Source organism: Castanea sativa, chromosome 1 (assembly GCF_040712315.1).
Source record: "Castanea sativa cultivar Marrone di Chiusa Pesio chromosome 1, ASM4071231v1".
Classification (NCBI taxonomy): domain Eukaryota; kingdom Viridiplantae; phylum Streptophyta; class Magnoliopsida; order Fagales; family Fagaceae; genus Castanea; species Castanea sativa.
The window spans coordinates 71,595,590-71,613,039 of NC_134013.1; the positions used below are offsets into that span (position 1 = coordinate 71,595,590).

General features: G+C 30.8%; 2 protein-coding genes across 2 annotated transcripts; both read left to right on the forward strand.

The window, feature by feature from the left end:
- The first annotated feature begins 268 nt into the window (after positions 1 to 268).
- Positions 269 to 6,739, forward strand: LOC142633654 (putative polygalacturonase At1g80170). The gene is made up of 9 exons (XM_075807898.1): positions 269 to 477; positions 537 to 675; positions 1,786 to 1,959; positions 2,173 to 2,193; positions 4,073 to 4,280; positions 5,383 to 5,464; positions 5,572 to 5,680; positions 6,203 to 6,325; positions 6,482 to 6,739. The coding sequence occupies exons 1-9, from the start codon at positions 269 to 271 to the stop codon at positions 6,737 to 6,739; spliced, it is 1,323 nt and encodes a 440-aa protein (XP_075664013.1).
- Positions 6,740 to 10,978: 4,239 nt separating this feature from the next.
- Positions 10,979 to 17,057, forward strand: LOC142613356 (serine/threonine-protein kinase PBL36-like). Its single transcript, XM_075785676.1, has 6 exons — positions 10,979 to 11,505; positions 12,258 to 12,643; positions 12,783 to 12,918; positions 14,193 to 14,329; positions 14,409 to 14,532; positions 16,358 to 17,057. The coding sequence occupies exons 1-6, from the start codon at positions 11,316 to 11,318 to the stop codon at positions 16,873 to 16,875; spliced, it is 1,491 nt and encodes a 496-aa protein (XP_075641791.1). The 5' UTR covers positions 10,979 to 11,315; the 3' UTR covers positions 16,876 to 17,057.
- The last annotated feature ends 393 nt before the right edge of the window (positions 17,058 to 17,450 follow it).

The following is a 17,450-nucleotide window of genomic DNA, read 5'->3' on the forward strand; positions in this document are numbered from 1 at the left end:
AATTTCTTTTAAGTTTGGGAATCTGGATTCCCACCTGTTTTAAAGGGAATCCACATTCCTACTGAGAGGGGTTTAAGGATTCCCCTGGCATCTGATTCCCTAGCGTAATTTGCAACCAAACATGGGAATCTTTAAACATTCCTAGGAATCCTAAAACATTACTCCATACCAAACGCCACCACGTACTTTAAATTCCCACGTATTTTATTAACCAAACCCTTCACTTCTTTGTTTTTACGTTATTTTTCCTTTAGCTACTAGCATAACCATGGCCAAGTTTCTACTATGTGTTCTTGTTTTTGCTTTATGTTTTGTATCAACACAATCCCGTCCCATCTTCATTGATTCAAGAAAGGTTTATAACGTGGTTGATTATGGAGCTGTAGGAGATGGACTTGTTGATGATACCAAGGTTAGACTAATGGACTTTGCAGTCTTTGCTTATGAGGTTTATGATATGGTTAATTATGTTGTATTGTACTGTATTTTTGTGACATTCTCATGTGCTTATTCATGTTTTTTTTTGCTTCTTGAAGGCCTTTTATGGATGCTTGGAAAGCTACATGCAAATCTTCAATGTCTTCCCCCACCATGCATGTTCCTCAAGGGATGACTTTTTTGCTCCAACCCTTGACCTTCAATGGCAATTGCAAATCCAATAATATCACTGTCCAGGTACATATACAGCCCTTCTTTTTTAGGTGCATGTTTCTTTATGTGTAACTTTTAAAGTCTCACTTTTTTTAAGGCCAAAATGGGTATTTGTCACTTTTGCCAAAATTTTCCAACAAAATACCTTTATTTTAAACTCGATTTTTAGAAAACGAGTTTTAATGAAAAACTCGATTTTTAGAAAATCGAGTGATGTGAAATCAAACTTAAAAAAAAAAAAAAATACATGGAACTCAAGTTCCATATAAAATTTCTCACATTACTTGATTTTCATCAAATCGAGTTTCAAAACAAGAGTATTTTGCTAGATAGTTTTAGAACATTGACATTTTGCTACATCTTTTAGGCGAAAGAGGCAAATGCCATTTTGGCCCTTTTTCTAAACATAATTGTACTTTTCTCAACTTTAAACATATAATTAAATAAGTCTTTCTGCAAAATAACTAATCTAAACTCAGACTTAGATTGTTCTAGTTTTCTATTAATGTTTACCTAATAGTTCTCAAACTAGTTTTTTTTTTTTTGGTTTGTGGGAGTGCTTTCTTAAATTTGACAATTGGAAGATGAATAATAATAAAGAATAAGGGGGAGAATTTTCAGATTGTAACCGGGCAGGCAAACCCAGGCAAGAAAAAAAATTGAAAAGGTCTTTCGAATCTCTTACAAGTTTCAACTAAACCCAAAAAGCCGTGGAAAGGAAATCAAGAAGGCATGGAATGTCTTCTATAATGTAAAATATTTTACATTATTCATAAATAAATAAATATATACATTTATTTATTTATTTTACAATGTTATTTAAACGTGGGAGGGAAATCGGTATAGAGTCTAGACGAATACATTCTACAATTAAACATTGATATCATCTAGAATCACACAGTTCATATTTTATAACATAAGTATTAAGTGCATATATATAAAATATTTTGATGAATAAGCAAGTCAAACTGATTATTATTATTTATTTTTTTTGAAACAATGAAAACAGATTATTATAGTTTTTTTACTATATAATAAGTGTTGACAATTATTCTTTTAATTGATAAAATGGCCATTATTCAACGATTTAAAAAAATTACTTATTGAGATTTTTTTAAACCTTAATTTATGCAGATTGACGGCACTATAATTGCACCAAGTGATCCTTCTGCATGGAAATGCCCTGATGACAAATGCGATATATGGATCGAATTCCATGACTTCAAGGGTCTCCTTATCCGTGGATCTGGTACTATCAATGGACAGGGAACAAAGTGGTGGGGTCTGAAATGCAAACAAAATAAAAGAGTAAGGATATTGAGAATATATGGAATATTTGGAGATGTGAAGAAAAATAAAATTCTACCTTTTCAAGATATATAATCATAAATTGAACCTCTCTCTCTCTCTCTCTCTCTCTCTCTCTCTCTCTCTCTCTATATATATATATATATATATATATATATATATATATGAAGTTTTACGTCTTTCCTAACTTCAATTAAACTTTTCTCATTGCAGGTTTGTGGCAGGAAACCAACTGTAAGTATCCTCTAATAATAATATGCTAGTGTGTGTGTATATATATATAATCAAAATTATACATAAAAAAATAAAAAACTATATTAATAATTAGTGAGATGCATTAAACTTTAATTATATAGCGTACATTAACAATTTTGATGACTCACATGAAAAAAAAAATTAACAATGTATAATACAATACATACATATATTGAGTCTTTAGTATAAGTACGTACGGTGTAGTACTGTATAAATTTTATTATATATAATGAATATTAGCTTTTATTTTTAATTTTTTTATGATTGAATTTTAGTTGATATAGAATTTTAAATTCATAAAACTTAAATAATGGAGTTTTAACTTTTATGTAAAGTTTTACTATTGGTACTTTGGGTAATACAATTTAAAATTTTGTAAATTTTTATTTTTATAATTCATCAATAGATTCAATACTTCTGGAAAATCATAACTTTTAGTATTCAATATTATTTGTATAATATGTAATATGCTAGAATAATGGTTAAATGATTTATTTAATTAATTTCTTCATTTTTAAAATAATCTTAATAAGGTTTTGACATTAAGTATCCATTTGGATACAACGTTTGGCGATTAACGTCTGCGTTTTAGCTGTCTTATGCGTTTTTTGTGGGTCTTGTGTATTGTTCACGAAACCCACAAATTACTTTTTTTTTGTTCAAAAAAACAATTTTAAAATTGCGTCTCACGATACTATTCACACATTTAAAAATTATTTTGCTATAATATTTTCAATTTTTAGCAATAAGCGGTATTCAATCATACGTAGGTGTTAATTTATCAGTTTCTAATTCTTTCTTCTTCTTTTTTTGGATACTGCAAAAGGAAGATACAAAGTTATCAGATTACAAAAAATGTTGGATCAGCCCAACTTTGGTGAAGTGGCATTCTAACTGCCAGAGTTGCAGCATTATATACAAAATCAAGCACAATCCTAGGAACCTCTAACAGCTTACAAACCAACCCATTCTGACACAAAACATCCAGATCAGCAATGAAAGATCTTTCTTGCCAAGCTGGTTTCTTGGATTTACGAACAAGTTGGATTGAGTCCTTGCTGTCGGTCAAAACAAGGATCCTTTGAAAACCATGATTTCTGACTGTGATGACAGCTTCCATCAAAGCCTCCTGCACAGCCCCATTAGTTGTACTTGCTTTGCTGCTAGCAACACCATAAAATCTGATAACTCCCTGATGATCTTTAGCTTCATAAGCCCAAACACTCCTGTTGAGCCTTGAGTTTCTAGTTCCTGCAAAAATCAGGAGCTGCCACTGTCCAGTGACTGTGTTGGGTTCATTGATTGGCCTGCTGCATCTGATATGTGGACTAATTTCTAATTCTATTACGATTACTCGATGGAAGACCTGTCTTTCCCACATAATTTCTTTTAATGCGTCAAGTTGTCCTTTCCGTTGCTACTTATGTTTGATCTTTCTTTCAATTGCTGTAGGGTCCATTTTTATTTATTTTTTATTTTTATACATCTTTATGTAGTTTTTTAAATTATAGGATTTAGGAAATCATTTCTCTGATTTTAAGTTTATTTTCAAGATTTTTTAGTTAAATTAGGTTCATATTAGGTTGGCAATCTGTGAAAAAATATATATTATTTTTCACAATAAATTGTTTGAAAATGGTACCTAAAAATTAGTACGGTTTTGAAACCGTTAAAACTTAAAACAAATGGGTTATTTATTTATTTATTGAATTTCAGAATTTCATATTTTACAGCCCTCGAGAGGATGTAAAAACATGGAAATCTTTCTTTCTTCTTTATTTTTTTTAATTAAAATTATTTAATTTTCCTTCTTAATTAACTCCAACCCATTTTCATGCATGGTACACTTAATTTGCAGGGTTTTGTAATAGGAGGCTCCAACAATGTGCACATTGATGGCCTAACCTTTGAGGACAGTCCAAAAATGCACATTGCTTTTGAAAGGTCAGAATGGGTGAATGCTACTTCTCTCACTATCCAAGCCCCTAAGCATAGCCCTAACACCGATGGAATTCATATCCAACATTCCAAAAACATCATCATATACAACACTAGCATTGGGACCGGTATGAAACTTCATGGAATCTTTCTTTTTCGCATATACCATCATTGTCCTTTTTTAATTTAAATGCATGAATACTAATCTTCATTTTTACATTTTACATCTGTCTTTTGTTAGATAATAATTATATCTACTCAATTATACTTTTAAGATGATCATTGGACTTTTTATTTGGGGTATCCTATTTTTTAGGCCTAACCTTCAATAATTATATATATATATATATATATATATATATATATATCATTTTTAAAGAAAAATTAGTTAACAGGCATCCATCTTTATATACACTAGTGTGTAACCTCATGCATATGCACAGATACATTTAAAAACAATCACAATTACATATATATAATTTAGAATCTGATTCTCTTCAAAAAAACAATTTAGAATCTGATTAGATTTAGACTCTTCTGTTTTTGCATTCAATAATTTACTTGCCACAAAAATTAAAAAATCAGATTGACGGAACAAATGAGTAAAATTGAACTCCAATTAAAATTCAATTTAGAATCTAATTGAATTTAAACTATTTAATTTTTGCACATAATAATTCACTTGATACACAAATTTAAAAATTAGATGAGACATGTTGCGCAAAATTAGACTCCAGTTTAGAATTAAATTGGATTTTCTCTTAGCTTTGGCTATATATATATATATATGACTTATAAACTTGATTTTTTTTAATTATACAAAAAAAAGGCTCATAAATATAAATTCATTCAAAAATTATATTTTTTATGGTTTACTTATATTGGACTCCTCATTTTTTACACTAAATTAACTCATTTGACATAAAAATTTATAAACTTAGATTAGATAAGACACATGATACAAAATTAAACTCTAATTGAAATCTAATTTTTACATTGAATTAACTCACTAGGCACAAAAATTTAAAAACTTAAATTAGATGAGACATATGGCATAAAATTAGACTCTAATTTAATTCCAATTTAAAATCTAATTGAATTTTATCTCAATTTTACCCATTATTATATATATATATATATATAGATAGATAGATGTGCGTATGTACAATTTAGTTTGTATCTTTTCTGGTGATAAGGGTTCATGACTAGTATAAGTAATAATCAATGCAGGTGATGACTGTATTTCGATTGGTGATGGCTCGTCCCACATCAACATCAGCAATATTGATTGTGGGCCAGGTCATGGAATAAGGTTAAAAATTCTTGTGCTTGTATTTAATTTATTTGTTTTTTCAGTATATGTTCTCATTGTTATATACGTATTTAATTTATATTTTTTTTTCTTACCCCTTTCTTCAGCATTGGAAGTCTGGGTAAGGATGGAAAGCATGAAACAGTAGAGTTTGTTCATGTCAAGGATGTCTCTTTCACGGGAACCACAAATGGAGCTAGAATAAAGACATGGCAGGTAATTTATGATCATTACAGATAGAAGTATTGTTTAAGTCATAAAAAAAATATTAATGTTAAAAATATTTTTTACTATTGTTTGATGTGGTAAGTTATAATTAGAGTAAATAATCATTTTTATAATACCTTACAATGAACTCAACTTAATATTACCATTAATCATGCCTTATTAATAATTATGAACAAATTGTAAAAAAAATGGAATAAAATTTGGACTAATGATTATTTAAGTTATAATAAAAAGATTAATGTTAAAAACATTTTAAAATTTTCATTATTTTGTACTATTGTTTGATGTGGTATAAGTCATAATTAGAGTAAATTATTTTTTTATATGAGTCTACAATTAACACAACTTTTATTACCATCAATCATAATATGCTATATTAATAATTGTGAACAAATTGTAAAAAATAAATAAATAAACATTTTTGGATTTATTGTAACAAAAATAATGTTTATTTATTTGTTATAATAATCAATATTATAGTTTTCATATTTGTTGCCCTTTTATGCTCAGGGAGGGAAAGGACATGCAAGAAATATAACCTTTGAGCATATCACATCTATTGATTCAGCTCGTCCTATCATCATTGATCAATATTACTGTGACCACAAGGTTCACAAGCACTGTGGAAATGAAGTAACCCTCTTTTTTTTTTTCTTTAGTATACAATTTTGGTGATACTTAGAATTAGTCTTTTACAAAAGATTGAATGAGAAATTAAAGTTCAAATCAAAATGTAAATCTCATAGTGAGAAAATTAACACTTTTTTTTTAATAAAATTTAATTTTCAGACATCGGCGGTTCGTGTTAGTAATATTGTGTACGATCAAATATATGGGACATCAGATAAAGAAATTGCCGTGGAATTTTCATGTAGCAAGTCAGTTCCATGCTACAACATTGTAATGAGGAACATAAGTTTGCACTCGACTGAAGATGGAACGCAGACTTCATCTATATGCCAGAATGTTAGAGGACTTAGAAATGGTGATATAATTCCAGATGTACCTTGCCTCAATGAAGCTGAGAATTTACCAATAGTGAATTAAAAATAGGTCAAATCAACACACATGTACACTACAATGAATTTGCCCATGGAAGTGTATTGGGCATTATATATACTTTTTTTTTCTTAGTCATTTATATATAAACTTGAGGAATCAGTTTTCTTTATTCATTATTGGATTGACTTGTTAATGTTATTATTTGATGCAGTTATGTATATATGAGGTCAATGTTATTTATTTTTTATGTTCAAGTTTCAATAATCATATTATAAATTTGATTCCATCTCTTATGGCATGCAAATGCAATGTATATGAATTCATATGTGACTAAAAAAAAGAGTTGGAAATTAAATTAATGGTTTTTTTTTTATTGCTGAGAAAATTGATGGTTATTTAATGGTACGTATCTGGGGTGGCTTTCATCTGTTAAAACGTTATCTCAGCCGCAAAAAAGGGCAGCCTTTTGAAAGGTATAAATGTCAAAGACACATCAATATGGGCGGCTATTATCTAACAATTAATTTGATACCTTGAAATAAGTCCACGTCATGTTTTATTTGATATTGACTTACCATCACTTCAACCCTTATTCATACTTTTTTTTTTCGTTGAGAAATACCCTTATTCATGAATCATACTTGAGCCAAAATCCAAGTGGAATTTTAATTTTAACAATTTAATTATTTATTTTTGAGAATCAAGCGTTATTTTAATTTGGTAACTAGCTAGTTTGGCATAATGTTCTCTACGTTGTACCATGCTTAGGAGTCTCATTTTTGTTTAGTATTGGGTTAGAGAATAAAGGGAACTTTCTATATAGCATTTTTCTTTTGAGTTTTTTATAGCATGAGTATTATATCAAAGTAAATTTTTTTTTTTTTTTTTTGAGAAACTTATATCAAAGTAATTGATCTGATTCTAGTGGTAAGGATTTTATATGAGATGAGAATCTAGGACATTGCCAAAATGAAAATGACCAAACAGTTCGAAATTAAACTATAGTCAAATGACTTTCATACAAGTATAGGATATATTTCTTAATATAACAGTACGTTTATTTATTTATTTTTGTATATGGTTTGGAAAATGGATCATTTAGGAAGGGAAGGATAATCTTGAAATGATAAAGGATTACCTTAGTGTCTAGTAGTGTACCACACCACCCCAAAAAAAGTGTTTTAATCTTTACTTTTAAAGACAATTTCTATTCATGCTTTTGAGGCTGAATTTGAAATTTGGAGTTTTTAAGAAAATTCTACAACTTATAGTTCATTTTTCAAAAATCTAGGATTCTAAAATACCATTCTCTATAATTTTCAATCAATTAAAATGCTATATATATATATATATAGCAAAAATTCTACTTCTAAAGGCGCAATACTAGAAAAGTGCTTTAAGAGCCTTCTTAAAGTTTTTTTAAAGTAGAAATTGCCAAACATTTAGCAATTCCACTATGGCTAAAGCTAACATTTGAAGCTTTAAAAAAAAAAAAAAAGGCTTTACAATTCCCTTATAATGTGTTATAAATTCAAAACTTTAAAACACGGTTTATCGTAATTTGCCAAACATTTAAAATGTTGAAAAAAACCTTCTAAGAGTTCTATATGGCAAAAGCTCTAGTGCTCTACCATGTAATAAAACTCAATTTTTAAAGTTTTTCTTCCTTCAACAATTCCAAATAGGCAATAAAAGTATACTTATATAATTACTCACAAATTATATTTAAAAAAAAAACCTAGATAAGACTAGAAAAGAAGAATCCTTTTAAAGAGAGGGGGTGGACTGTGGACTTACTGAGGAAAGATGAGAGAGAATTGTTTTAAATGGTTTGGTTATGTGTATAGGAGAGCCATTAATACACCAATAGGTAAGCAATAATGAGTTTATTCAAATCAATGGAACAAAAATAGATATAAGAAGATATAATATAACATTAATAAAAATAGCAAAAAATAATAGTGCACCTCAAGTAGGTGTACATATCTTCTAAAAAAAGAAAAAAAAGAAAAGAAAAAAGAAAGTAGGTGTACATATGGGAAGTTGTGATTTATAGAGAATAAGGTGGTATATAGACTATAGAGGATGAGACAAAAGATTTGAATTTGAAAGAAAGTATGATTCTAGATATAAAAGAATGGTGTAAAAGAATTCACATGATTGACCATATTAATTTGTTAGCCTCAAAAGAGAAGGGTATAGCTTCTGTCTAGTGTCCTATGACACTGGATCTATTGCGATCATGACTCGCATCCATTTTTAGACATGTGTTATGATCGCAGCGGATTTAGTGCATTGGAAGTACTGGACAAAAGTCACGTCCAAAAGAGAATACATACATTTTTTTTTAAAGATAAAAAAGTGAATACAAACTTGATTGCTATCGTTAATGTAAATATATATAAAAATTAAACAAGGGTCCATTGCCCTTAGTGCATTTATTATAAATGGATTATTTTATGAAATTTTTATTACTATTTTTGTGAGAAATATATAAAATTATAAAAAAAAAATTATATACTTTTTTTTCCTCATAAAAAGTTTTGAAAATTATTTTTTAAACAAATTTTTTTAGAGCATTTATTAACTTTAATAAAATTAGTTTTATTTTTCTCTCTTGTGATACGTGAACATGTCCCCTTATCCCTCATTTTTGTACTGAGAAGTTACACGCTTTTCCTCTTCCACGGACCACGAGGAAGAAATTTGAAATTTTTTGGAGGTTTAATATTCCAGAATAGGAACGACATAATCAAAATCTATGTCTAAATCTAATCAATCTTTTCTCGAGAATGACTTTAGTGCAAAGACCATGTCTAACAAATAACAATATAGTACTTTCCACAGTCTTAGGAAATTTCCCAAAGAAAATACTTAAAACTTTTTTTGTTTGTTTTTTTGTTTTTATTAGTTGATAATTACAACAGTAGAAAAGGAGGAGTTGCTATTAGATTCTTAACAAAATTACATATTCCAACCTATTAAAGAATTTTCAAAGATGACTAATGTATTTGTCAAATGCATCCCAATCCTAAACCAGTGCTATTTCTAAACGGTTTCTCATATTATTGCAGTTGTCATGGTTTCTTCTCAATTCACATTAATTATTAGAATTAGCACATAAAAAGTTAGGGCTTAAAAAAAAACACCATAAGAGCATAAATTTAAATGTTAAAACTAGTTGTGTTTTTGAGATTTTTATATATTAGTCAAATAAACCAAATAATAAACTAAGTGAAACAGGCAAATACTCTTAACTTCAAAAGTGGGTTTTCATCTACATTAAAAAAAAGAAAATAAAAAAAATAAAAGCAATTCTTTAATTTTATTTTAAATATATTTGAAAAAGAAATGCTATTATTTTTTCTAAAAAAAACCCTTTGAAAGTGACGTTTGAAATAAGTTTCAAAAACCACTAAAAACATTATTTCTTGAAAGGATTAGTTAGTTTTATTTATTTATTTTAGTTTTAGTATAGTTTTGTTATGATCATCTTCAAATAAGATTGTCATGACAAATTCTCATAATATCTCTTTGTAAAAAAAAAAAAAAAATCCCATTAATTCCAAGTTACCTCTAATCAATCAAAACATTAAACAGAAAAAGAAAACCTTTTCAACTCCTCTAAAAACTAATTACTTCATATAACTTCACAATACTTAATGGGAGTATCAATTGAAATTATTTAGATGTAAGGACCAAAGGTTTTAGAAATTAAAAAGAAAAGAAAAGTGCCTGCATAAAACAAAAACATTTCACTTTCAGTTCTTTTACTTAACACTATATTTAGGATCATCTACCCCTCTTGTTAATTTGTTAATTGAATATATAAGAACAAACACAAAGCACGGTTCATGCAGCAAAGTTAAAACTTAAAACTTGGCTTTTGTCCTCTTACCATTGGAGCTTCCTAAATATATATATATATATATATATATATATATATATATATATATATATATAAAATACAACTCTATCTCTATTTAATAATTATCTTTTATTTTTTTATTATAAAACAATGAAGTTTAAGTACGTTAAGTGATGAAGTGGCATATAAGGACTGGTTTTATAGGAATCCAAATCTGTACAAGGTGACCTTAAAAAAAAAAAAAAAAAAAAATCTGTACAAGGTGTAAAATATCATAGCCTATATTAAAAGAAACAATTTATTGAAGTACTACTTTGGATTTGATGACTTGGGAATATGCCAAAGGTTACTGTTGTCAAAGACAGTGACATCTCTCTTTCTCTTGCCCAAACTGCCCGTTTTCCATGTTCCAAACTGCCCAAACTGACCGGTGTTGGAACTCTTTCCCTCTATCTCAAGCACCCTCCTTTACCAGTTTCCATGCCTTCTTTTCTCTCTCTTCTATGAAGACCCTTTTCTGAGTTTTGACTAAATTTTACAACTGGGTCTTGGTTGGTTATTTCAGTTATAACCTGTATCTGATATTTGTCACATTGTTTTGTGTGTTCCATTGGTTTATGTAGGCATTTTTGGTGGGGTTGAGTGATTTGAAATGAGTTTGTTTGAAATGGGTTTTGCATGTGGATTTGATATTTGAAATCTTTTTTTGGTGTTGGGGTATGAGAGTTTGATTATATAAGTATTTTTTTGAAGATGGCTTTGCAGCCTAGTGAAATTAAAGAGGAGGTGGCTTTGGATGTGGGCAAGTCAAAGGGAAAGAATAAGAAAGATGGGGGAGAGGTAGAGTCTGGGTGTTGGGATAGCACTTTCAAGTTCTTTGGCAGCTTATTATCTTCAAAATCAAAAGTTGATAGCTCCTTGAGTGGCCCTACTGCTAATTCTGGTAATCCCATGTTTCCTTAATTTGTTTTAGTTGGTATATATATACACAAAAGTTTCTCTTTGATGAGTATTGCTTCAGGGTTGAAAATAATTTTATTTATTTATTTGCTTTGCTTATTTTGATAGATCAAGTTAAGATGCATGATAAGTTCTTCTGGATGTTGTGGAAATATTGGATCTTCAGAGCTCTTTGGATCTAAAGATTTATTAATAAAAAACTAAAGCTCCTAAAAACATGTATTTTTCAACCTGTCCATGATTTGCATATTTCTGTTTTTTTATTCATCAATATTTGGGTGTGTGGGGATTCGAACCTGGATGTTTCCAAAGGAAACACCGGGAGGTGCCAGTTGAGCTACAGGTCTTGGCAAGATTTGCTTATTTCTATGTGATTGAAAACTATGCAATTTTACTAAAAGTATATTGTTTCATCGGCAATGGTATTTGAAACAATTAGGCCATATCATGTAAAAATTATTCATTTTTATGTTTTTCTTTTTGTTTGTCCTTTTGACATTTATATTTGTTTGGTCAAGCAACTGCATTATATTGTGATCAACAACTAGTTAGGCGCATATTGAACTTTCTTTGATTTGGTTGCTTGATTGCAATTGGTTGATCTACCAGTTCCAAATTGATGAAGCAATTAACTTGCATGATGTCAGTCCTATGCTGGTATTATATCACATAGCATACATTATGAGTTTCCCACCTGATCATTCATTGAAGTGCATTTGTCCTTTTCTAAATCAGTGGGGAGCAATTTTGTGAATGAGAAAAGCAGAGACCATCCAGTTGCTTCAGTAGGGTCCTCTACAACAACTAGCAATACAGATGGCACTTTTTCTATTTCCAAATTCAGTTCTACATCAACGTCGAAATTAAGTATTTCTTCAACATTAAAATTCAGTGAGGAGCTTAAGGTTTCTTCTCAACTTCGGAAGTTCACATTCAATGAGCTAAAGTTGGCCACAAGGAACTTCAGACCTGATAGTATTCTTGGTGAAGGTGGGTTTGGTTGCGTCTTCAAAGGTTGGATTGAGGAGAATGGCACTGGTCCTGCAAAACCTGGTACTGGACTTACGGTTGCAGTCAAGACTCTCAACCATGATGGACATCAGGGTCATAAAGAATGGCTTGTATAAACCCTCTCACAGCCTTTATTTGTTTCTCTCACTATTTAGATATTTGTTTTGCTAAATGGTAGATGGTAGACCACATACAAGAATATTATTTATTTCATCTCCGTTATAACTTTAATTTTTTTTTGTGTTGCAGGCTGAAATTGATTTGCTTGGTGACCTCATCCATCCTCATTTGGTTAAATTGATTGGTTTCTCCATTGAAGATGATCAAAGGTTGCTAGTTTATGAGTTTCTGCCTCGGGGAAGTTTGGAGAACCATCTTTTCAGAAGTATGGGACAAATACTTTATTTTCTTTAAGAAGTCTTTCTGCATCTTGGATATCTTTGGTTGATCTTAAACTAATCCATTGTGAAAATAGAAAAAATCTGGAAGTAGTTGACATGGACAATGAATCGGACATACGAATTCAATTGGAAGTTTGCTTGGAGATAGACCTTGTGTTGTAGTTAAATTTAGTCTTCAGTGGCAGCACTTTGTGATGTAATTTAGTTTTAATTACAAACACAAGTGTGTGATTGACTTTTGGGTGATTATACATTAAAGTATAATTCTTGTCTGAGACAAACCAAGTTAAGAACCTCCAATTGCAAATTAAATACATGTATAATGTGTGATCAAATGAAAGAAATGCTTAGTTTGAAGGTTTTGTGACTATCCTAGTAAAAAAGAAGTAACATTGGTAGAAATATATACCTTTTACAACAATTATATGTATGGAACAGTCATCCTTAGATTAAAAAGAAAATCCAGTTGAAGGTCCAACATGTCCACTTACTGCTCTGGCCCTGTTAAAAAGATCCTGTACTGAGATTTATTATAGGTTTTCTTTTGTTTTGATCTTGTATTAGCCTGAAATCTTTGTTATTTGCATTAACAATTACTAAAGGGGGGCAATGAATTGGCTATTTAGAATTTTCTCACTTTGTGAACATGGACACTTACGGTTATGGCTAGAGTGACACTGGCAATTGTTATTGAATTTGTTTGTGCTGCCATTGAGATCTTGTACATGCTGATACATTGCATTCATATTGTAATATATATTTGCTCTTGGGCAGGGGCGGAGCTAGAAATTTTGGTTTGGGGGGGCCAAGTTGTGATGCTAATATAATAGTTAAGACAAACCTCTACATATACACACACATAAATTAATTTACTAAGAGAATTTATCATCTTCTAAATTTTTATGAGTATATAAAAGTCATGTATTTCTTCTATTAAACATGTACAAAAATTTATCATTTTCTACATAGTTTAATTTGTTAAACATCTTAATTTATATGATTTTAATATAATTTCTCTTTCTTTTAAGAGCACCATTGAAATGACTTAAAATTGGGGGGGGGGGGGCCAACTTCAATTTTTACATGCTACAATTTTTAAAATGTAAATAATATATATACTATAAATTAATTTTTTAAAATTTTGGGGGGGCCTTGGCCCCCCCACTCTTGTGTGCGGCTCCGCCACTGCTCTTGGGCATTTTTATTTGTATTCCTGATGTTTAATGTAATCCTGCAACAACCATGTTAAATTCTGCAGGGTCCCTGCCTCTTCCTTGGTCTATCAGGATGAAAATTGCACTTGGTGCTGCAAAAGGCCTTTCCTTTCTTCATGAAGAGGCTCAAAGACCAATCATATACCGTGATTTCAAAACATCTAATATTTTATTAGATACGGTATGTGGCTAAAATTAATGCAATAGCACTTTACTCCCTATTGCTATTTTATTCTAAAATATAAAAAATTTATATTTAGGATTACAATGCCAAGCTCTCAGATTTTGGGCTTGCCAAAGATGGTCCAGAGGGAGACAAAACTCATGTATCAACACGAGTTATGGGAACATATGGCTATGCAGCTCCAGAATATGTCTTGACTGGTGAGTGTGATTAAAGTTAGTGGCATGATAATTGTTGGTGCTATTGTTTCCTTTACTGCAACTGCCAGTTGATGTTGTTCAGTGAGTACAATGCATGTCTCTAAAGGTCAATAGATATATATGAAATTTTTTTTCTTTTACATTTCGTTTTTCCAGTCTTTCAGAAAAATCATAATAAGTAAATGTCATTTAGTCAAGCTATTCTATTTGAAATTTTTTTTATAATACAAGGAATTGATTCAATTGCAAGAAAAAGGAAGAGAGAGGAGGGGAGGGGGAGTGTCACTAAATCAATTCAAGATGAAGGTCCTTGGTATACGTTGTTTGATGATATAGTTTTAGTGGATGAAACTAGATGTGAAGATAATGTCAAGTTAATAATTTGAAGGGATGCTTTAGAATCAAAAACCTTTTGGCTATGTAGGACTAAACAGAGACAGTGTACACGGAATGTACGTTTAGTAAAAGTAAAAAAGAAAGATGAAGGGGTTGTAAGTCTTGCTATCTTGGATAAATAATTCATAAGGATGAAGGATTGAAGAGGATGTGAATCATAGGATAAGAGTAGGGTGAATGAAGTGAAGAAGAACGTTATGAATATTGTATGATCGTGGAATACCTATTCAATTTAAGGGAAAATTTCTATAAGACTATTATAAAACCAGCAATGTTCTATGGTACTGAACGTTGGACTATTAAGAAGTAACATGTTCATAAAATTAGTGTCAAAATGAGAATGTTGAGATGCATAAATGGAAATACAATAAAATATAGGATTCAAAATAAGGAGATTCTCTTCATGATGGGGGTGATCCTTGTTGATGGAAAGATGAAGGAGTGTCACTTGAAATAGTTTGGTCATGCGTAGAGAAGATCGATTAATGCACTAGTGAAGAGAGCGAGTTGTTTTGAAGTCAAGGGAACTAAACAATGTAGAGGAAGACCTAAAATAACTTGAGTAGTAGTAAAAAAATGATGCATCGATTAAGGAGGTGACAAAGAGAATGATTTTGGATAGGATAAAATGAAATGATTTTGGATAGGATGAAATGATGGAAACAATACATGTGGCCGATCTCAATAAGCCTGTTGAGGAGTCATAGCCAACCCTGAAGTTTTAGGACTAAGGTCTGGTTGTCATAGGTATAGGGCTGCAAACACTTAAAAGTATTGTATATGGAAATATTGTAGTACAAGTAGCTGTGGGTTCTCAGACTTCTGTACCAGTGAGTGTTTCATTTCAGGGGGATCTTTGGCTCCAAATGATAGTTTGGAGCATGTAAGATTATGTTATATATAAAGGTAGAAAGCAGGATTAGCTTAGGAACAAAAAAAGGGAAAAGGGGTTTTGTTAATGAGGATAAAAGAGGTGGGTGAAACTTCTGTCAACTTTGGTATTTACAGTAATAACCACAATCAAATACTAGTGGAGGAGGTGGCATGGTGGCTGGGATGGCATAAATCTTTTGAAGTAAGCAGAATTTCTGTCTATGTATTCTTCTACATTAAACTAACATATTTTTCTCTTGTGACAAGAGTTAATTACACTGGTACAACACTTGAAAGAATTGTTGTCTTTCATAAAAGGTCTGTTGATTTATATGGCGAGGGGTGCAGTTTTGAAGGAATTGCCTATAGAAGCAGTTCAATTTCTTAGGGTTGCTTTACTTTTTATCTTTTGCTAAGCAAGGGTTAATTTACTTAAGTAAATCTAACTGTTAATGCCTTTCAACTTTAATACCTATCTAAAACCTTGTATGAGTAGTAGATTCTGCTAAAAAATATGACCTGATGATGCTTAAATCTAACATGATTATTGGTTTAGGACATCTGTCATCAAAGAGCGATGTGTACAGTTTTGGAGTTGTCCTACTTGAATTATTGACTGGCAGAAGATCCATGGACAAAAAAAGACCAAATGGGGAACAAAGCCTTGTTGGATGGGCAAGACCCCTTCTTGGAGACAAGAAGAGGTTGTACCAGCTAATAGATCCTCGCCTTGAAGGTCACTTCTCAATCAAAGGTGCAGAGAAAGCTGCCCAGCTTGCTGTCCGCTGCCTTGGCCGAGACCCTAAAGCCAGACCTAAGATGAGTGAGGTCGTTGAAGCTCTAAAGCCTCTGCCAAACCTCAAGGATATGGCCAGCTCTTCATCTTTCTTCCAGACCATGCAAGCTGATCGTGCCCGGTCAAACTCAAATGCTCTCCATGGAAATGGAATGCAGGCAGCATCTAGACCAAGGAATGGACAACCAATGAGGAACTTATCAATTATAAATGGTCCTCAAGCTTCTCCAAACCCTCATTCTCGTCAGTCTCCAAAACCAAATGGAAGAGAATCATAGAATTAGTCTGTGTGTCTTTTGTATGTTATATATCATTCAACAAGTTTTTTTTTTCTTTTTCTTTTTTGGGGTACGTCTGTTGTATCTTGTATATGTTGGATTTGTAATTTAGTCAAGCATGGAACTGTATTCTTTCTATAAGCCTACTGCAATCAAAATGAGCAAGAGAGATGTTAGAAAAATGGTTTCAAATTGGGATTGACAATGCATAATTAGTTGCCAAATAATTTTGGGAAATTACATTTTGATCCAATAGTTTAGGGGTGAAACAAATTAAACAATGTGGTTTAAAGTGACAAATTAAATTTCATTCCATTTAAGCGGGCGGCATGGTGTCATGAGTTTAATATTGGTAGAGTTCAATTTGTTACCTTTTCATTCACAACCTCCGGTTTAATATGTTACCTTTACAACTATAAGGTTTACACCCCTATATTTTTAAAAATGTAATTTTCCCAATATTTTTTTTCCTGGTTGTAAAACATTCCATGATGATCCTGATTGTCTGTAAAAATCTAAAGACTCTCAATTGGGCTGCTTCAATGTGGACTTCAACTTGCAATACCAAATGAAGC